A 23,138-nucleotide genomic window follows, 5' to 3' on the forward strand; every position below is an offset into this window, starting at 1 on the left:
GGTCAGAAGATTTCTCATTGTAGTTTTGATGTGCATTTCTCTGATAATCAGTGATGTTAAGCACATTTTCATATGCCTGTTTGCCATTTGTGTGTCTTCTTTTGATAAATGTCTGTTGAAATTTTTTGCCCATTTATTGATCAGATTATTAGAGTTTTTTTCCTATAAAATTGCTTGAGATCCTTATATATTCTGGTTATTAGTCCCTTGTCAGATTGGTAATTTACAAATATTTTCCTCCCATTCTGTGGATTGTCTCTTTACTTTGTTGATTGTTTCCCTTGCTGCGCAGGAGCTTTTTAACTTGATGTGATGTCATTTGTCCATTTTTGCTTTGGTTGCCTGTGCTTGTGGGTATTGCTCAAGAAATATTTGACCAATGTCCCGGAGATTTTCCCCAGTTTTCTGTGGTAGTTACATAGTCTGAGGTCTTAGATTTAATTATCTAATCCATTTTGATTTGACTTTTGTACATGATGAGAGATAGGCATCCAGTTTCATTCTTTTGTCTATGGATATCCAGCTTTCCCAGCACCATTTATTGAACAAACTGTCTTTTCTCCAGTGCATGTTCTTGACACCTTTACCAAAAATGAGATCAGTGTAGGTGTGTGGATTTGTTTTTGGGTTCTCTAATCTGTTCCATTGGTCTGTATCTGTTTTTATGCCAGCAACATGCTGTTTGGTTACTATAGCACTGTAGTATAATTTGAAGTCAAGTAATGTAATTATTTCCATTTCATTCTTTTTGCTTAGGATAGCTTTGGCTATCCTGGGTCTTTTGTGGTTTCATATAAATTTTGGAATTTTTTTTTCTATTTCTGTGAAAGATGTCATATATTTTGATAGAGATTGCACTGAATGTGTAGACTGCTTTGCATAGTATTGCAGTTTCTCTATTCCTTAATTTAGTGAGGTCTGAGTTCTTGTCAGAGGACAAAGAAGAATAAGGCACGTGGACACCAGAGAGTGAGTAAGGCAGAGCAGAATTTGTAAAGCAATAGAAAAATTATTAGCAGTGAGAGGGGACCCAAAGCGAGTTGCCAGAAATGGTTCTGAGTGCTGGGGATTTTTTTTATGTGGGGAAAAACAAGAAAGCCTTCTGTAGGTTCTGCCTTAATGGGAGGAGTAAAGTTCCCCCCCTCCCCCGGGGATGTTGCCTCTATGCATATCTGGAGTAGACCATAGTGACTCCATCATAGTTATTACCCAAGAATGCCTAAGCAAAACCCATGGGATAGGGGGCCAAAACTGCAATGCTGATGATATTACAATTAGCTCTGGGTCATATTCAGGACATTTAGTTGGTTTATTGTGCTTGCACCTAAGTTGGGACAGTCCCTTCTGAGCAAACATCCTGGTATAAGAGGAAGTTCTTAACCATATTTTTTCCTGCTAACTACACCACAGAGGTGGTGCCAGTGTGTTTCCATGCGCACTGCCTCTCTCCCAAGGCTCTCCCTCTCTATGTGTGTAGCCAGCCTCTAACTACGTCCTCTCCCAATAGTATGGATGTTTTAACAATATTGATTCTTCTAATCCATGAACAAGGAATTTTTTTTTTCATTTTTTGATGTCCTCTTCAATTTCCTTCATCATTGTCATATATTTTCATTATTGTGATCTTTCCTTTCTCTGGTTAATTCCTAGTTATTTAATTTCATTTTTGGCTCTTCTAAATGGAATTAAGATTTTTTTGTTGTTGTTTGTTTTTTGAGACAGAGTCTCACTCTGTCACCTAGGCTGGACAGCAGTGCAGTGACACAATTACTGCTCACTGCTGCCTCCACCTCCCAGGTTCAAGTGTTTCTCCTGCCTCAGCATCCTGAGTAGCTGGGACTACAGGTGCCTACCACTAAGCCTGGCTAATTTTTTGTTTTGTATTGTATTTTTGGTAGAGAAATGGTTTCACCATATTGGCCAGGCTAGTCTTGAACTCCTGACCTCAGGTGATCTACCTGCCTCAGCCTTCCAAAGTTCTGGGATTACAGGTGTGAGCCACCATGCCCAGCCTATGTTTTTGATTTGTTTTTCAGATTGTTCACTTTTGGCATATAGAAATACTACTGATTTTTGTATGTACTGATTTTTGGTTCTTATGAAGGTGTTTTCAGTGTATATAGTTGTTAATTTGGTGTCCTTGCCAGGTGTGGGGGAACAATTGATGAAACTTTCTATTCCACCATCTTGCTCTGCCTCAATTGCTAATTTTCTTTGAGGTCATAATACTGGAAATGAGTTTTGTACTTGTGGTTCAAAACTTACAAGTGATTTTTAGTCCATGGTGTACTTGCATTATTATTGTCAGTTGGCTCTCAGACCAAAGCATGTAATGCTCCCCAAAACTATATGTTGCAGAATTACATTTATATACTGGCATCTTTATGTGATCATCTCATACAAGATTATATTTTCTATACTTATTATTTGTGTACTAGGGAAAAAGCTTTGGGTATTAGACTATATCTCTAATTGTCAAATTGAGTCAATATGGAAGATAATATTCAAAACATAATAAATATGTTTGAGCAGTACACATAAATGACAGATGAGTTATTTTTTCCCATGGTTTATTACTGTTAGTCTAAACTTCTTTATTCTAGTTTTAAATTCTTTTTTTTTAAACCAACATTAAAGGTAAAGGAACCCTTAAAAAGGATCACAAATGGTTTATGAAGGTAGGGCATGCCATAAGAGAACTAAATTATAAGTAAAGATTCCTAATAAAAACTATAAATTGAAAATAGGATAGTAGACAAACAGCTGACGTTATTTTGATAGTAGATTTACTAGATATAGGAAATAAAACCAGTGGAAATTTATACTTAATGTTTGTTTTCTCATTTGGAATATTAGGCACTAAAATGATCATTTGCTTTTTTTTGTTACTAATGAAAAGTATAATCACATGGAAACAATGACTAAGTTTCTTAGAGGTTTATGTTTTCTTTAGAAAATGGTTTCAAAATCCAGTATAGCTTGATTTGTACTCTATATTATCTTCATCTACCATGTGGCTTTTCATATTCTTCATGTATTTGTATTACATTTTCCCAAGTAAAAGGAATTGTGTTTTTCTACAAGTTTTGCCTTGAAAGTATCACTCATTGTAAAGTGTATTTTCTTTGCCTTATTTCAAAATATGTTCCATCAAATTCAGTGTTTGTAACTTTTTATAGAAATTGTTTCTAAATATTCCATTTACTTTCTGTCAGAATAATACATATTATTTTACTTTAGATTTAAAGCACCAAGATAAATCATTTTCTCTTGCTGAAAGAAATCATATTAAGATAGTTCTGTTTGTTTTTATGAATAAAGATTAGTGTTTTTATGTATAATCCTGAGTATCAGCATTCAGTATTTGGAAACCTTTGTGTCTATAGCCAACTCTATAAGTATTTATGAATTAAAGTGAAAACTTAAAATAACATTTAAATTAAACAGATAATAAGTCAATAGAGAGAGCCCTTTATTTTTACAAGGATTAAATTCATTACAAATTTTACTTCAAAAGTTTTTTTATTAAAGCAAAGAAAAATATTTGTCTGTCCTTCTTTCAAGAATTACATAAATAATGATCAGAAAGAGACTATAATTTGAAATTTCTATTTTTTTCAGTATATATCTACATTTTCAGGAATCTAATAGAAAGTTTCACAAAGCACACGTTAGTAAAAAATTGTGGCTAAGACTGAAAAAAATACAATAATTCTAATGTATAAAAACTTTTCAAAATGGAAGCAATCCAAGTTTTCTTTCAATGGGGATTTTAAATCTTCATTTATAGAACTGCTTTTGGTTGATTGTAATGAAATAATTATTTAAATGAATTCTTTTAAAAAAGTCTTTTTCTTGTTAGGAAAATAAGATTATTAAATATCTAGAAATGATAAATAAAATTCCTCCATGACTATATTAGTACCAATGAATATCATTATAGATGTTCCAATCTCTAGCACCTATTCAGTCAAACATTAGACACTATTCCACATGTTATTATTGATGATAATTGTTGAACAAAGTAAAGAAAGTTTCTGCCCTCTTGGAATTTATACTTTAGAAACTAGAGAAATACGCAATAATATAATTAAGATATTTTTAAATACAATAAGCACTAAGCAGAATACAGCTTACATGTACATAAGTAACTAACACGCTTTAAATGTATCATAAAATCTAAAACAGTAAGTAAGAGAAGGTATGCTGAAGGAAATTATCAAAGCTTCAGGTACTATGTGGCACTTGTTTTGACATTTGCAGATGGATAAAACTGGGAAAGTATGGTCAGGGATTGGTGGAAGTAGACAAAGTCATTCCAAGTGGAAGAAAGTAAAGGAAACAAACATCACAGAGACTGAGAAGTAGTTTAGCTTACCTGGACAAGTCACAGTACATGAGAACATTTTAGTTAAAATGTATGGTTGTCTTACTATGTTAGATATTACACTATGTCCTATACTCAGTGCTGTACTTCTTATACCCTCATTGGGCAGGTAGCATTATTTCTGATGTGCCTTGAAATTAAGTAACATGCTTAAAATTATATGTCATAATTCTTAGAGCCTGAATTTAAATCCAGGTCATCTGTCAACAAATTCCCACAATCTTAAACATTGCAGTAAGTTCTCAGGTTTTGTTTTTGTAAAAAGTGAGTTTGTTCTGCTTTCATAATTGAAGTGTATTTTTACTGGGTATAGAAGTTTAAATTGGCAGTTATTTTCTTTCACTCCATTATGATGTTGGCTCATTGGGTTCTTGCTTCTGATACTGGGGAGTAAGTTGTGATCTTTGTGTCCCTTTGAAGATAATATGTCTTTGTTCATTGGCTGCCTGTATGATTTACTCCTTGTCTTTCATTTTCAGAAGTTTTCATCTAGATAAAGTTTTATTTTTATGTATCCAGCATAGGTCTCAAGAACTTTCTAAATCTGTGGTTACTCTCTTTTTGCCATCTTTTGAAAATTCTGAGGCAGCAATTTTTCAAATATTGTTCTTGCCCAATTTCTCTACCTTCGTTTTTGATACTCCAATTAAACAAATAATGGCTATTTTCATTAGTTCCCATATTTCTTTTGTTTTCTTTTATGACTGTTATATCCTTTATATAAATATTTCAATCTGTTTATCTTTTACTAGCAAGTTTATTAATTCTGTCTAATATGTCTATTATTAAAATAATATATTAAGTCATTAAATTTCAGGTTATAATTTTCAAACTCAGAGTTTTTCTTTGTCTCTTTTATAGATTTCAGTTTTCTAGTGGAATTCCCTATTTGTCTTCTATATTTTTATATGTATTCATCATAAGTATTTTTAAATCTCTATCCAATAATCACAGTATGTCAATAGTATATTTCTACTGTCAGTTTGTCTCTTGACATTTGGTAATCAGCATTTAAGAAACTTTTTTATTGAATGGCAGACATTTGTTTCAAACTTTGAAAAGCTCCATCTAATGTTAACATCTTCCAAAGAGGATTTTTTATTTTTATTTTTCTGGCAGACAGAATAGGAATGCATGATCACATTTTAGGCAAGTATGGTTTTCATGCCGTTAAAGCTGTTTTTGTTTTTGTTTTTTTGCTGGTTTTTCTTCAAGATATGCCCCTCTGTTGTGTTCATTGAAAGCTAGAAGTGTTTAACAAGACTGTAAGATATTGCTGGCCCTAAACTCCAACTTTTATCTTCCTTGCACTACTAGACTGCTAATGCTTTACTTTTGTGTAATTTCATACTATAAATACAAGGTTGAAAGGGAACAAGAGCCTCTATAGAATAGGGCTGATCAAATTGTGGGCTCACTTCTCTGTTCTTCTCTTCACGGACCTAATCTCCTTGACCAAGCTGAATGCTAGTGTTTTCTTTTCATTCAAAGAAGCTGCTGCAAACTCCAGCTACTACTTTCTGCTTATCTAGATGCAACTACTTATCTGGAAGCAAATGGGCAAATGTCCTGGTTTGAAAAGCAGAGCCCTCTGTAGTCTTAACTTTGCTTGCTTCTTATCTCTTTAGCTTTAGAAGATCTAGTCAACTTCAGTTGTTCTTGTAACAATTCAACTATATATATATATATATATATATATATATATATGTATATGTGTATATATTTTTTATTCAGTTTCTACATTTGTTTTTGATAAACTGATGTTTGGCAGGGTTTTTTAAAATCATTTTGTAGGTAGTTGTTGTTAATATAAGTACATTCCCATTTTGTTTTCATTTGCTAAAAGAAATTTTTAGAATGTGTATTGAATTTTATAAAATATTTTTCTGCTCTGAAATGATAAAACCATTTTTCTTTCTCTAAAAGATTTTCTTGTGTTGAGGCATATTTCCATTTCTGGCATATTTCCAGCTCAAACTATATAATGTATTTTAAATACATTACTGTTTTTGACTATCTAAATTTATGTTTTTTTGAAAAAAATTGACTTTTTGATCCTAAAAACATTGACTAAATTTCTATTTGTTGTTATATGCTTGCTAGAATTTGGTAGCTGGGTTTTGATAGTCTCAAAAAATAATTTGAGTAGTTTTTCCTGTTTTTCTATTCTCTTCACCTATGTGGCATAAGAGAATAAATAAATTCTTGGGAGTAATTTTGTTTGAGTCTATGTTAGCAAATCTCCCTCCTTTGGTATATTTTTAAATGTCTACTGATTTAGTATGATTTTCTATTTCATCTTGAATACATTTTCCTCATTTATATTTTCTTATATTAATCCACGTCATGTAAGTCTGTGTTCATAAATTACATATTGATGGATTCTCTTGCTCTTCCTCCTTCTTTGTTTTTCCTAGTCTGGTTATCTCTTATTATATGGCATAAATGTTTATAAAAATAAGTAATGTATTGATCAATAGGTTTGAGCTAATCGTGGTACTTCTGTCAATTATTCTTTGACGTTGTTAGATCTAGACTGTTTTGCCTAGAGGTAATGGCTATTACTAATTAATGATAATTATTTGTCGCTAGGCTAAGAATATTATAGTTATTACTACCTTCAAGTCTTAAGTATATTTATGAAGTATAAATTGTTAGTACTTTACATATGAAGGCGCCTGAGGCTTAGAGAACTTGAGTAGGTTACTTGGAAAAATTAAGTAGATTAGTAGATATCAAAGGCAAAATTATAAGATGATCCTCGAGATTCCCATCTCCTGGTGTATATGCCCTGTAAAATCTCCCCTTGGGTGTGAGTGAAACCTGTAAATATGATACTTCTTCCATGATTATATTATATGTAGAAAGAGATTTTACAGTGTTATTAACACCCCCAATAAGTGACTTTTATTTAATCAAACATGTGGTTGTCCTACATGGGCTGCCCTAATTAGATGGGCCTTTAACAAAACAAGAGGTAACAGCAGAGATTCTCCTGTTGTCCTTAAAAAAACAAACTGGCATGCTGTGAGAGGAGGAGGCCATGTGTCAAGGACCTGCGAATACCTTCTAAACGCTGAGAGTAGTCTTTACCTGGTAGCTAGCAAGAAAATGAGACCTGAGTCCTAGAGGCAGAATGAAATGAATTCTGCTACAATCATTGAACTTGGAAGAGAACTCTATTTCCTAGGTGAGATCACATCCCAGTCAGTACCTTGATTTCAGCATGGTGAGACTGAAAGCAAAGGATTTAGGTGACTGACACTTGTACACTGACTTATTGAAACTGTGAGACAGTACATTTATGTTGTTTTAAGACACGAAATTTGTAGTAATTTTTTAGGCAGTAAGAGAAAACTAATATACTAGATGTCTAGAGATTTAATAAGCATCAGAGATAATGTTTAAAGAAAATCTAACTTGAAAATTCATGTTCACAATTATGCTATCCATCTTACTTTAGTACATCTGTTACTGATAAGAAAAATTTTAAATATCTGGCTGTTTATCTGAAAAAGTGAACTACTATATAGTTTATGCATTTACAACTATCAAACTTGACAGCTTTGTCTTTATTTTTTTCTCACTGGCTGCAGAGTTCAATATTGTAGACCTGTGTTTTTATCATCTGTCTTTCCTGTCTCATGCATATTTTCAAACTACTGTTTTATCTAAGTTTAGTAGGAAGAGTAATGTCTACTTTGTAGTGAGAAGTTAAAAAATGATAAGATTCTAATTTAATAAATAATGTAAACCTTTACTCCTTTTGGTAAATACATTTTAATAATACTTTCCTTTTCCATCAAAATTGGCTCAAAATATGCTTTTAAAAATAGTATTTTACTTTAATACTATTTAATACTAGTATTTAATATTATTTAATATTATTAAATATTTAATATTAATATTTAATAATTACTTAATGTTTAATATTAAAATATTAAATATTAATATTAATTATATTTCAGTTTTCTAGTGGAATATAATTTCTATTTTTATAATTAATATTAAAAATATTTAATAATTATTAATATTTGATATTTAATAATATTAAATAAAATATTTAATATTATTTAATACTATTCTGGCCACTGTATTGACCAGTGCAAATTTAAGTAACAGTTATTTTAAATTACTGGAATCAATTATTCAATGTTGAATGAGAAACTGCTTTGCAGCAAGAATGTCTAAATTCAGGAAAATGCTTTTGAATCAAGTAAGATACTGATGAATAAAAATTCTCAAACTCTGGGTTATTTTTAGTTGCTGTGCACTTTTGTTCTCTTCATCATTTACATTTTTAAATTTTAATTTTTTAAATTATATTTTCTTCACCCTTTTATGTTTTCTTTTTGTATATAGTTCATCATATCTGGAATTCACTGCTATAGTACCTGATACTTTAATGATAATGATACCCTGAAATTGATAATTTTCTACTAATTATCAAGTTATTGAAAATACCAATAGTTATTAGCGTTTAAGAAATATATGAATTTAATAGGAAAAATTTGACTGACTTTTTGACTCACTAAATTTGTTTCAAAATATTATTGAGGCATCAAAATAAAAATCAGCAGTGTGCTTATGCGTTTGTCTTTACATAAATAATTTATACCCCATAATATGAGAAATTTCAGAACATAACGAACGGGCATGTCCCGAAGATTTTATGCATATGCCATTTATGCTACTGAGTGGGATGATTTTCTCCCATTCACCACAGCTGATGTTGTCTTGCCTATTGTGGAATTGCTTTCATTTTAAATAGCACATTCATAAAACAAAATATAATCATTATATTCAATTTTTATGTAAGTCCTCTTTTAATGTTTACAAAAAAGAAAAAAAAGAAAAAATAAGCCAAACGCAACCAATGAAAACTGTAAATGTTACCACACTCATGGAGGAAGTTAACAATGTAGGGAGCATGGTATGTGAAAAAAAAAATCTGCTAAAATCCAGCAAAACTGGAGTACCCTTAAAGATTATTCTGAGTGGAGACTAGTATATGTGTCAGGAATAAAGCACAATGTTGAAAAGGTGGCTCTCATTCTTGTGCTTTTAAGCTAGTTATTAATACCTAGCATGGAAAACCAATTGGCCCTGTTCAACCAAAGCACAGTACTGAGTAGAACTTCTTACACATTTAAACTGTTGTAACCTAAATGCACATACATGGAGCATGAATTTATTTTTCTTCTGGTTATCATGTTTCATTGTTATGTTTGTAAAAAAAATTTGCTGTCCAAATGTACCAAAGTGATGAAAGATCATTTTGAATTTTGTTTTGGCTACTAACTTCAACCTTTAAATTATTGGTCATATCATGTTTGTTCTTTTCTGTTTATTTAATCAACATTAATTAAACATAGGGTGCTAGATCTGTACAGGATGTTGAGATGTATTAAACTAAGATGCGTTCTGTAATCTCAGGGCTCCTACTCATCACATTGTGCTTATAAGTATATAGACTTCTTAACTCTATCCACAAATGGAGAAACTGGGCTGGCATTATCTAACTCAACTCTCAACTCTGTTCAGTAGAAATTAAACGAGATCTCTGTTTGTGTTTTAACTTTTCTAGTAGCCACTACAAAAAGCTGTGGAAATAAATGAAATTAATTGAAATCGTACGTTTCATTTAACTCTTTATATCAAAATTATTTCCATGTCAACCAAAAGTAAATAATAAAAAATTTTAGTGAGATACTTGGCATTCCTTTTTTAATACTAACTTTTCAACATTCAGTATGTATTTTATATTTATAGCACATCTTAAATGGTACTAGCCATGTTTCAATGTTTTATAGCCACATGTGGCTACTGTATTGAAAAGTGCAGATTTAAATAACAGTTAACATTGATTTTACCATTTTTATAATGCTATATCTAGATTCTCTACAGACAAAAGCCCAAAATCTAATTTTGACAAGAGCTCTATTCTTCAAAAATATTTTTCATATAGAAAGTATTTTCACAGAGTAATTTAAAGTGTTTCTTTTGTTTGTTTGTTTGCCCAATACTAGGAAAGCAAAATTTTACCTCTAGCGTTCTGAATTACATTGTCATAGGGCAACTCTCTGTTTCAGAAAAACACCATGAAAAGTTTTACGATTTTAATTAACCAAAAGTCTGTTAATTTATTTTAAATATTTATCTGTAACAATAAATCTGTCAAAAGTTTCCTTATTTATACTTGTATTTTTAACTTGTGAGCTAGTTGCTGAGTTGTTTAATTAGTTATTTAGTTATACTCCATCATCTACCATCATATGACTAACATGCTATTTTTCTTTTAAAACATTTAACAAAGATGATAGTTCTACATTGTGAGCATAATGCATAAATCTTTAATACCTTCTGTAGAATCTATTGGCTTACTACTAAACTTTATTTAATTAGATACTAAAGAATACTGTTCACACGGTTTTAAAAATGTGGTAAAAGTCATTTGGGGGGAGTATTGGCATTCTATAAAACTAAAAAAATTATAAATTGACAGAGATATCAAAATAGCCAGGAGTAATATCTGTATTATAGGCTTAATAGTAAGAAATAGCCTAAAAATATATAATTTCATATTCTCTTAGAGCTACCAGTGTGTGTGCCTATCTGATTGGGAAGGAAATTTTTGTGAACAAGAATCCAATGAGTGTAAAATGAATCCTTGCAAGAACAATTCCACCTGTACTGACCTTTACAAAAGCTATCGGTGAGTAACATATTTTTAGTTTTCTTCATGAAATTACTTGGAGTGCTCAGTGTCCTTGGGATACATCCAGACATTATTTTCACTTTAGATACATTTAATTAAAATAACCATCCAGCAATGAAGAGCCATTTACTGACAAGATGGTGTCACAATCATTTGAAATTTGAAAACACTGAAGGCCAGATGTCAACAAAGTATAAACAAATTTTAACTTGAAAAGGCAATGTTCCAATATGGTAATGATACGAATGCATTTACTTCTTCAAAACATGTTTTTGCCATCTTAACATTGTTTTGGACCTTTCCATGCAGTATGAGAACTACCACACTATGACAAGAAAGGAGTGAGTCCACTAAATTAAAACTTCCAATTTTTTACTTAGAGATTATTTTGAGTTTGGATAATTTAATAAAATTTTTGATATATTTTATAATATAAATTATCCACATATTCCATAATTCAATTGTATTAATTAGTTATTAGATGAGAATTCTGAAGAAACTCCAAATAGAAATTCTGAGTAGGTGTTTATGTATTATGCCCACCTTTTAATGGAGTTGTTTTTTGCTTGTTGAATAAGTTCCTTATAGATTCAGCGTATCACACCTTTATTGGATGCATAAATCGTGACTATTTTTCCCATTCTTTTTTTTTTTTTTTTTAATAGAGAAACAACAGTGGGCCCAGGGGACCGGCACTCAGCATACCAAGGACCTGCACCGGCCTCTGAGTTCCCTCAGTTTTTATTGATTATTATCTTCATTATTTCAGCAAAAAGGAATGTAGTAGGAGGGCAGGGTGATAATAAGGAGAAGGTCAGCAACAAATATGTGAGCAATAGAATCTATGTCATAATTAAGTTCAAGGGAAGGTACTATGACTGGACATGCACGTAAGCCAGATTTATGTTTCTCTCCACCCAAACATGTCAGTGGAGTAAAGAATAACAAAGCAGCATTGCTGCAAACATGTCTTGCCTCCCACCATAGGGTGGTTTTTCTCTGATCTCAGCATTGAACAAATGTACAATCGGGTTTTATACCGAGACATTCAGTTCCCAGGGACAGGCAGGAGACAGTGGCCTTCCTCTATCTCAGCTGCAAGATGCTTTCCTCTTTTACTAATCCTCCTCAGCACAGACCCTTTACGGGTGTTGGGCTGGGGGACGGTCAGGTCTTTCTCATCCCAGGAGGCCATATTTCAGACTATCATATGGGGAGAAACCTTGGACAATACCCCGCTTTCAAGGGCAGAGGTCCCTACGGCTTTCCACAGTGCATTGTGCCCCTGGTTTCAGACTATATTTCAGACTATCACATGGGGAGAATACTCCGCTTTATTTTTCCCATTCTGTCAGTTGTCTGTTTACTCTGTTGATAGTTTCCTTTGCTATGCAGAAGCTCCTTAGCTTAATCTTACTTGTCAATTTTTGGTTTTGTTGCAGTTGCTTTTGTGGACTCACTCATAAATTATTTATCAAGGCTGATGTCCAGAATGGTGTTTTCTAGGTTTTCTTCTAGGATTCTTATAGTCAGAGGTCTTATATTTATATATTTAGTCCATCCTGGGTTACTTTTTTGTGTATAGTAAAAGGTAAGGGTCCAGTTTCAGTCCTCTGCATATGGACAGCCAATTTTCCCAGCACCATTTATTGAATAGGGGGTCCTTCCCTCATTGCTAATTTTTGTTGATTTATCAAATATTAGACGGCTGTCAGTATGTTGCTTTATTTCTGGTTTTGCTATTCTGTTCCACTGATCTGTGTGTCTGTTATTGTTGTTGTTTTACCAGTGCAATGCTGCCATGCTGTTTTTGGTTACTGTAGACTTATGTATAGTTTGAAGTCAGGTAAAATGATGCCTCCATCTTTTTTTATTTCCTCTCTAAGATTGCTTTAGTTATTCAACTTCTTTTTTCATTCTACATACATTTTAGTATAGTTTTTCTCTAATTCTGTGAAAAATGACATTCGTAGGTTGATAGGTTGAATCTGTGCATGCTTTGGGCATTATGGCCATTTTAATGATATGGATTCTTCCAAGCCATGAACACGGGGTATTTTTTCATTTGTTTGTGTCATTACTGATTACTTTTAGCAGCGTTTTGTAGTTCTCCTTGTACAGATCTTTCACATCCTTGATTAGATATATTCCTTGCTTTTTTGTTTGTTTGTTTGTTTTTTGTTTTTGGTGTGTGTGCTATTGTAAATGGGATTGCATATTGTAAATGGATTCTTGATTTGGCTCTCAGCTTGAATGTTATTGGTGCATAGAAATGTTACTGATTTGTATACATCGATTTTGTGTCCTGAAACTTTACCAAATTTTTTATAAGTTCCAGGAGCCTTTTGGTGGAGTCTTCAGCATCTTCTAGGTGTAGAATCATATCATCAGTAAGGAGAGATAGTTTGACTTATTTTGTTACTTTTTGGATACCTTTTATTTATTTCTCTTGCCTGATAGCTCTGGCTTGGACTTCCGGTACTGTGTTGAATAGAAGTTGTGAGGCTGGGCTTGTTCCAGTCCTCCCGGGGAATGCTTGTAGACTTTGCCCATTTAGTATGATGTTGGCTGTGGGTTTACCATAGATGGCTCTTATTATTTTGAGATATGTTTCTTAGATACCTAATCTATTTAGGATTTTTAACATGATGTTGAATATCATAGCAGAATTTTCCACTTCTATTGGGATCATCATGTGTTTTTTGTTTTTAATTCTGTTTATGCAGTGAATCACATTTATTGATTTGTGTATGGTGAAACAGTTTCATCCCAGGAATGAAGCTTAGTTGGAGAATTAACTTTTTGATGTGCTGCCATATTTGGCTTCCTAGTATTTTGTTGAGAGTCATAAGGTGTATTGGCCTGTAGTTTTCTTTTTGTGTTGTATCTTTTCCAGGTTTTGGTATCTCGATAATACTGGTTCATAGAGTGAGTTAGGGAGGAGTTCCTTCGACTTCATTTTTTTTTTTTTTTTTGGAAGAGTTACAGTAGAATGGGTACCAGCTTTTCTTTTTACATCTAGTAAAATTTGGCGTGAATCCATCTGGTCTGGGGCTTTATTTTGTTGGCAGGTCGTTTTTTTTAAATTACTGATTCAATTTCAAAACTTGGTGTTTTCAGGATTTCAATTTTTTTCTCATTCAATCTTGAGAGGTTGTGTGTTACCAGGTATTTACCCATTTCCTTTAGATTTTCTAGTTTATGTGTATGGAGGTGTTCATAAGGGTCTCTCAGAATCATTCTACTTCTGTGAGATCAGTTGTAATGTCTCCTTTGTCATCTCTGACTGTACTTATTTGGATCTTCTGTCGTTTTTTCTTTGTTAATGTAGACAGTGGTTTATCAATCTTGTTTATGCTTTCAAAAAACCAACTTCTGTTTAAGTTGATTATTTCCCTGGATTTTGGGGTCTTAATTTTGTTCAGTTCTGCTCTGATTTTAGTTCTTTTCTTTTGCTAGGTTTGGAATTAGTTTGCTCTTGTTTCTGGTTTTCCAAGTATGATATTAGATCATTAGTTTGATATCTTTCTGACATTTTGAGATATGCATTTAACAAGTGCCCCATAAACATATGAAAAAAATGCTCAACATCATTAATCAGAGAAATCCAAATTAAAACCACAATGAGACAATATCTCACACACATCAGCATTGTTATTATTAAAAAGTTAAAAAACCAACAGATGCTGATGAGGCATTGGAGAAAAGAGAACGTTTAAACACTGTTGTTGGGATATAAATTAATTCAGCTACTGTGGAGAGCAGTTTGGAGATTTCTCAAAAACTTAACATAGAACTACCATTTCACCCACCAATCCCATTACTGGGAATATATCCAAAAGTAAATAAATCATTCTACCAAAAAGATACATGCACTCATGTAGTCATCTCAGTGCTACTCACCATAGCAAAGACATAGAACTAACCTAGGTTCCCATCAACATGGGATTGCATAAAGAAAATGTGGTTCATATACACCATGGACTACTATGCAGCCACGAAGAAGAACAAAGTCATGTTCTTTGCAGCAACATGGATGTAGCTTGAGGCCATTATTCTAGGTGAATTAATACAGAAACATAAAACCAAATATCATATGTTCTCACTTATAAGTGGAAGCTAAACACTGGGTACTCGTGGACATAAAGATGGCAGTAATAAACACTGGGGAATTCTAGAGTGGGAAGGGAAGGAGGTAAGTATGGGTTGAAAAACTGACTGTTGGATACTATGCTCACTACCTGGGTGATGGGATCATTTGTACCCCAAACTCCAGCATCATGCAATATATCCATGTAACAGTTGCACATGTACTCCCTAAATCTAAAATGATGCATACACATGAAAAAGAAATTCTTAGTAGCTATTGCTATTATTCCAAAAGCTTAATAACCATGTATATATTTGTAAATTTTTTTTTTTAAGGCAGACTCTCACTCTGTTTCCCAGGCTGGAGTGCAGTGGCATGATCTTGGCTCACTGAAACCTCCACCTCCTGGGTTCAAGTAATTCTCCTGCCTCAGCCTCCGAGTAGCTAGGATTACAGGTGCCTGACATCATGCCTGGATAATTTTTGTATTTGTAGTAGAGATGGAGTTTCATGAGTTTCACCATGTTAGCCAGGCTGGTCTCGAACTCCTGATCTCAAGTGACCTGCCCGCCTCGGCCTCCCAAAGTGCTCAGATTATAGGCATGAGCCACCATGCCCTGCCCTTGGTAAATAATTTTTAATCCTAGATTTGTTTGGTATACATTGCATCTCTTATGTAGATGCATAATCAAGTATATCATAACTAAATCCTTTTCTTGTTCAGAAGCAGATGAATTGCATACAAACACACTCAGATGATTATTTTACAAAGGAAAATGTTAAAATTATTTCAGAATGTCCTCCAAAATAAATCATACATTCTCTTTTGCCTTGTGATTAAGGTTGAGAATTCTGGATTATCTCATGCCTGTAAAACTTTTCACAAATGTTTCTAATTTTTTGGTGATTAAAGTGGGTTATAAGGTGCAGACTGTTCAACAGTAGGCAGTTTGCTTTACTAAATTGAATTCCACAATAGCTGGCAATAATGGCATAGATACTATGTGACAAAAAAAGATAAATAAATAATTTTGGTAATACAGGAAAACTCACAATGCCAATAGTTAGGATTAGTTAAAGATATATAAAAATAAAAAGACCCAGAGACATTTTTGTGACATTAGCAATTATTAAGTTGATGTATGAACACAAATTGATATTAATAACCTTTCCACCTGTATATTAGGAGAAATAATAAACTTTTGATGAACTAAAAACATAATATTCATTGTTATCTATGTTTTATTTTTCTTACATCAATTAATTATAACCTATAATATGTACTATAAATTTTCTAGTATTTCTTTCATTGAGACTCTGATATATCCTTTTTTTGGCGTTTAGCTCTTCCTATAATTTCTTAAGATAACTTGTATATGCATTTGTGTATGTGTGCGTTGACGCTGTTGGCAGTCACCAGACAAACACCACTGGGAACACACCTAGGGTTGCAAAAGTTGGGTTTATAACTCATTGCAACAAGGGAGAAAACACATCATGTAGATCCACAGGGATATCTAAATAAAAGGATGTTAGAAAGGACTTACCGACTTGAGCTTGCTACTTGTATTTTGGGGGATGGTTTCAAAGAGTGCGTCTTTGCTCTGGATAAGTTGTCAAGAAGGGAGCAGAATTTTATTATTAGGTTTATGGTAAGTCTTACCTAGGAGGATGGAGGAAAAGACAAGAAAGAAGTGAAAGCCAATGTTTTCAAAAGAGGTAGCAATTACTTATATTAGCCATGACAGGGGATTGTTTTGTTAGTCTTTTGTTTGGGTGATGTTCCTGGTTTTGTCTCTATTTGATATGATTATAAGTTAGTCTAGTTTTTGTGATCTCTTATTTGCATAGATTAGCCATGTCTGATACTGATGTTCTATGAAATTGTTGAAATGGTCATCAGAAGAACACTTACACCTAGCTCTAAACCTGCTTTATACTATATGGCTAGCTCCTGAATATCCTGGCTATCAGAAGCTACTTTGCTCCTTCCCAAAACAATGTCTTATACATATGAGTTAAATACACGTGTGTATGTGTGTGTGTGTGTGTATGAAATACATCACTTATGTTTGTCCACCTATTGGTTCAAAATATTCTTATATATCCCAACAAAATGAGAGGACTCAAATATTAATTTATTGTCCAACATGGTATTAATTTATTCAAATAAAAGTATCGCATTTGATATAGAAGTCTTAAAAATTGAAAACAAAATAAACAACATCTACAAGGCTTAATTCAAAATACTTTAATATTCATGACACATAATCAGTCTTTCTAGATAACCCTGACATGGCTTATTGTGAACTCCTAGTGATTTAAATGTATAAATGTTTCAGGAGATTTTGTTACCTAAATTAAGACAAACTCTTAGTCATTTCATCATTCCTAAGATTTTTGATATATTATTTGCTTTATTTATTTTCATATTTCAGATATTTGTTGCATTTTATCTGGATATAAAATTTAAAGTTTAGCTGAATCAGATTTTCTGAATGTGCTTCTTCTTTGTGATTATAAAGATAATGTATTAATATGAACATTATATTCATATTGGCTTTTCTAGATTGTAAAGAGAAAAGAGCAGTCACTAAATATGCTATATTAATGAGATGAGCATAATGTATGTATTCCATATGTTGCATATAAATAGGATGACTTACAACTTAGGAATTTCCTTACCTAGTTATCTTTCTAAATAATAATTTTATTGAGACATAATTAACACACCATACAATTCACCTTTTTAGGTGTACAATTCAGTACAATAGTCCCCCTTTACTATTCCAAGGGAGATATGTTCCAAGACCCCCAGTGGATGTCTGAAAATCAAAGATAGCACCGAACTCTATACAGGGTTACACATATCCCTTAACTTACAATAGGGTTATTTTTCTGATAAACCCATTGTATATTGACAAAAATTGTAAGTTGGAAATGTACTTGTAAGTATTTAATATACTTACTGAATATCATAGCTTATCCTAGCCTCCCTTAAACATGCTCAGAACCTACATTAACTTACCGGTGGAGAAAAACACAATTCCTATTTTATAATAAATTATTGAATATCTCATGTAATTTATTGAATACTCCACTGAAAGCAAAAAAACATAATTGTTGTAAGCGTACTTGAAGTGTAGTTTCTACTTAATGTAAATTGCTTGTATCCCATTGTAAAGACAAGACATCACGTCAAACCAGTTGGGGACCATCTATATATAAATTATGTATTTTTCTACATATAACTATGGTGAAGTTTAAATATAAGTTAGGCACATTAAGAGATTAACAACAATAACTACTAATTAAATAGAAAAATCATAACATACTATAATAAAAGTGTGTCAATGTGGTCTCTCTCTCTCTCTCAAAATATCTTATTATACTATATTCATCTATTTTTAGAGCATGGTTGACTGCTGGTAACTGAAACCAGAAAGCAAAACCATGGAAAAGGAGAGAACTACTATAGATTTAGTAGATTAGTAGAGAAGTACAACGATCACCACTATCTAATGTTAGAATACTTGTATTATTCCAAAGGAACTCATACCATTACCATAGCCTCTCCCCATTTCCTTCTTCCCCCTTGAAATAAATAAAGTCCCCCTAATCGACTTTCTATCTCTAGGATTTGTCTGTTCTGGACATTTCATATAAATGGAATCATGCAATATATGTTTTTTGGTGACTGGTTTGTTTGACTTAGCATAATATTTTCAAGATTTATGTCATAGCAGGTATAAGGACTTTGTTTCTTTTTTATGGCCAGATAACATTACATCATAAAGTTACAGCAAATTTGTTTATTTTTCAGCTGATGAACATGTTGATTATTACAGCTTTTTGACTATTATGAATAACGCTGCTATAAACATGTGCAATACATGTCCAGACATATATTTTCAATTATTTTTCATATAAAACTAGAGTAGAATTGCTGGATCATAGAGTAACTCCGTGCTTAACTTTTAGAGGAACTTCCAAACTCTTTTCCAAAGTGAATGTATAATTTTTGCAGTACCACCAGCAGTGTATGAGAGTGTCAACTTCTCCACATCTTGCCAATATTTGTTGATGTTTGTCTTTTTAACCCTTCTAGTAGGTGTGAAGTGGTATTTCAATGCACATTTGATTTTCATCTCCCTAAGGACTAATAATACAGCTCATCTTAACATGTGCTTTCTGACCTCGTGTATCTCTTTTTGGGAGAATATCTCCTCATATCATTTGCTCATTTGGGAATGGAAGTTATGTACTTTTTATCTTAGTTGTAAGAAATTTTATATATTTTGGATACAAGCCAATTATCAAATATGATTTGCAGATATTTTCTTCCATTATGTGAGTTATCTTTTTCTTCATGGTGTCCTTTCAGGCACAAACAATTTTAATTTTGAGGACAACCAATTGACTCATTTTCTTTTGCCACTTTTGCTTTTCATATCATAGCTAAGAAATTGTTGTCTAACTGAAGATTACAATAATTTTATTTCTGTATTTTCTTCTATAAACTTTATATTTTTAGCTCTTATATTGAGATATAATCCATTTTGAGTTAGTTAATTTTTATGTGTGTGGTGTGAGGTAAAGGTCTAGCCTCATTCTTCTACACATGAATATCCAGTTGTCTCAGGATAATTTCTTAAAAATACTATTCTTTCCATATTAAATTATCTTGGTAACTTTAACATGAATTAGACAAACTTGTAAGGATTTCTAGACACTCTATTCTATTTATCTTTATTCTAATACCACACCCTCTTATTGTAGCTTTTAGTAAGTTTGAAGTCAGGAAATATGAATCCAACTTATTTTTTTGTTCCATCATTGTTTTGCTAAACTGGGATCCTTGTACTTCCATATGAATTTTAGTATCAGCTTGTTACTTTCTGAAGAAAATGGCAGCCATAACTTTAATAGAGATTTTATTGAATCTTCTTTAATTTCTTTCAATAACATTTTATTGTTTTCTATGTATACTTGTACTTCTTAGAATCTATTCTTAAGAATTTGAATCTTTTTATGTTATTAGAAATGGAATTGTCTTCATGCCATTTTCAGATTGTTCTTTGCTAGTGTATAGAGACAGCACTGATTTTTGTATATTGATGATGTATTTTTCAACATCAGTAAACTTATTTATTAGTTATAATAATTTTTGGTCGATTCCTTAGGATTTTTAATATCTGATAATGGAGACAATTTTGCTCCTACCTTTCCAATATTGATACGTTTTTTCTGTTTTATGGTTAATTATCCCAACAACTTCCAGTACAATGTTGAATTTAGAAATGACAGACTAAATATCCTTGTCTTGTTCCTGAGCTTAAAAGAAAATCAAGCAGTCTTTCACCATAAAGTATGATGTTAGCTGTAGATTTTTCATGGGACACTTTACCAGATTTTGGACATTCCCTCCTGTTTCTGGTTTGTTGAGTGTTTTTTTTGTTTTGTTTTTTATAAAATGTGTTGAATGTTTTCAAATGCTATCAATGAAGCTGTTTATATGTGTAATTTGTCTTATATTCTATTAATATTGTATATTGCATTTAGTGGTTTTCTATTTTAAAACCAACCTTGCAGAACTAATATATATCCCAATTGGTCATAATGTATATTTCTTTGTATATGTTGCTGAATTCCATTTGCTACTACTTCACGAAGGAATTTGGGGTCTGTATTCCTAAGGCATATTGATCTGTATTTTTCTTTTTTTGTCATATCTTTGACTGGATTTAGACTGGGTAATATTAGCCACATAGAACATGTTAAGAATTTTCCCCTTCTCTTTTGGAACAGTTGCAGAAGGATTGGTGTTCATTATTTTGTAAACATTTGGTAAAGTCACTGGTAAAGCAATCTACTCATGTACTTATTTTGTGGAACACATTTTTATTACTAAATCTCTTTGCTTATTGTAAGTTTATTGATATGCTATACTTTTTTGGGGTTACTTTCAGTGGTTTTACCTTTCTGTAAAGTTATCTATTTCATTTAGCCTTTATAATTGGTTAGCATGTAATTGTTTAGTATTCTCTTTGAATCCTTTTTTGTTTTTGGAAGAGTGTAGTATTTTCTTCTCTTTCATTTCTGATTCTTGTAATCTGGGTCTTCTCTGTTTTTTCTTGATCATTCTAGTTAATGGTTTTTCAATTTTGGAAAGTACCAGTTTTAGATTTCATCGTCTTATTCTATTGCTTTTTTATTCTCTGCTTTATTAATTTATGCTTTAATTTTCATTATGTTCTCCTTCCTTTTGCTATGAATTTAGTTTTCACTATTGAATACAAAGTATATCTATTACAAATAGCATATAGTTGAACAATTTTTTCATTAAGCACATTCTGCCATTATTTGTCTTTTGATTGGAATGTTTACTCAATTTGCATTTACTGTAATTACTGATAAGGTAGAGTTTACTTCTGCTATTATGCCATTTGTTTTCTACATGTCTTCTTCTCTTTTGCTCCTGCCTTCTTCCATTATTGCCTTACTTTGTGTTAAATAGATATTTTTTTCTGATATACCACTTTAACACCCTTGTTACATTTATTGTATTATTTAAAAATTTTTTAATGGTTGACCTATAGATTATAAGTAACCTCTTAAGATAAAGCAATTACATAGCATTAATAGCAACTTATTTTTAATAATGTGCAAAAATATTGCTCCACCATCGCTCCCCTTTTTTTACTCCCTTGTTGTATTATTGTGATACAAATTATATCTTATACATTATAAGCCCATCAACAAACTGTTATAATTATGGTTTTATGCTCCATCTTTTAAATCATATACAGAGAAAAGAGTTATGAACAAAACATATTTATACTGGTTTTAATATTTACTAATATAGTTACCATTACTGGATCTCATGATTTTTATGTGTGAATAATTAAGATTCTATAGTTTCTTTTCATTTTAACCTAAAGGACTATCATTACTATTCTTTATATGTTAGTCTGCTAGTTATGAAATCTTCCTGTTCTTGTTTATCTGAAAATGTCTTAATTTCTGCTTTAATTTAGAAGGTAGCATTGTAGGATATAGAATTCATGGTTGATAGTCTTTTTTTTTCTTTTAGCACTTCAAATATATCATTCTGCTGCTTTCTTATCTACATGGTGGCTTCTGATGGGAAGTCAATTGTTATTCTTATGTGGATCCTTGTATGTAATAAATCACTTTTTTTCTCGATGCTATCACTATTATCTCTTTGTGTTTTACAGTTTGACTATCAAGATTAACTTTCAATCTCTTTCAATTTATTCTACTTTGAGTTTGATGAGGTTCATGGATGTATAGATCAACATTTGTTCATAAAATTCAGAAAGTTTTGGCCATTAATTTTTCAAAGCATTTATCTATCCCTTTTCCTTTTGGAACTCATATGTGAGTAGATCTCTGAGGATCTACTCATTTATTTTTTTTTTTTCTGATGATCCTCAGACACAATTATCTTAATAAACTTATCTTTATGTTCACTACTTCTTTCTTCTGCCAAATTAAGTCTCTTGTTTTGCTCAATTAGTAATTATTTTATTTTTTCCAATAACTTTTTTTTTTAAATACACTTTAGGTTCTGGGATACATGTACAGAATGTGCAGGTTTTTTACATAGGTCTACATGTGCCATACACATGCCATGGTGGTTTACTGCACCCATCAACCCATTATTTACATTAGGTATTTCTTCTAATGCTATGCCTCCACTATCCCCCTGACCCCCCAACAGGCCCTGGTGTGTGATGTTCCCCTCCCTGTGTGCTCATTGTTGAACTCCCACTTATGAGTGAGAACATGCAGTGTTTGGTTTTCTGTTCCTGTGTTGGTTTGCTGAGAATGATGGTTTCCATTTTCATCCATGTCTCTGCAAAGGACATAAACTCATCCTTTTTTATAGCTGCAGAGTATTTCATGCTGTATATGTGCCA

The 23,138-nt window shown here is 32.0% G+C and overlaps 1 protein-coding gene across 1 annotated transcript in view; it reads left to right on the forward strand.

Annotated features, from left to right (window-relative positions):
- Nucleotides 1–23,138, forward strand: part of LOC129144373 (protein eyes shut homolog) — a 180,510-nt gene that overhangs the window by 105,791 nt on the left and 51,581 nt on the right. Inside the window, exon 4 of the mRNA XM_054686571.1 lies at nt 10,981–11,102. Coding sequence (XP_054542546.1) covers nt 10,981–11,102 — 122 coding nt within the window. The remainder of the gene's footprint in view (nt 1–10,980; nt 11,103–23,138) is intronic.

The sequence above is a fragment of the Pan troglodytes genome, chromosome 5 (genome assembly GCF_028858775.2).
Source record: "Pan troglodytes isolate AG18354 chromosome 5, NHGRI_mPanTro3-v2.0_pri, whole genome shotgun sequence".
Classification (NCBI taxonomy): domain Eukaryota; kingdom Metazoa; phylum Chordata; class Mammalia; order Primates; family Hominidae; genus Pan; species Pan troglodytes.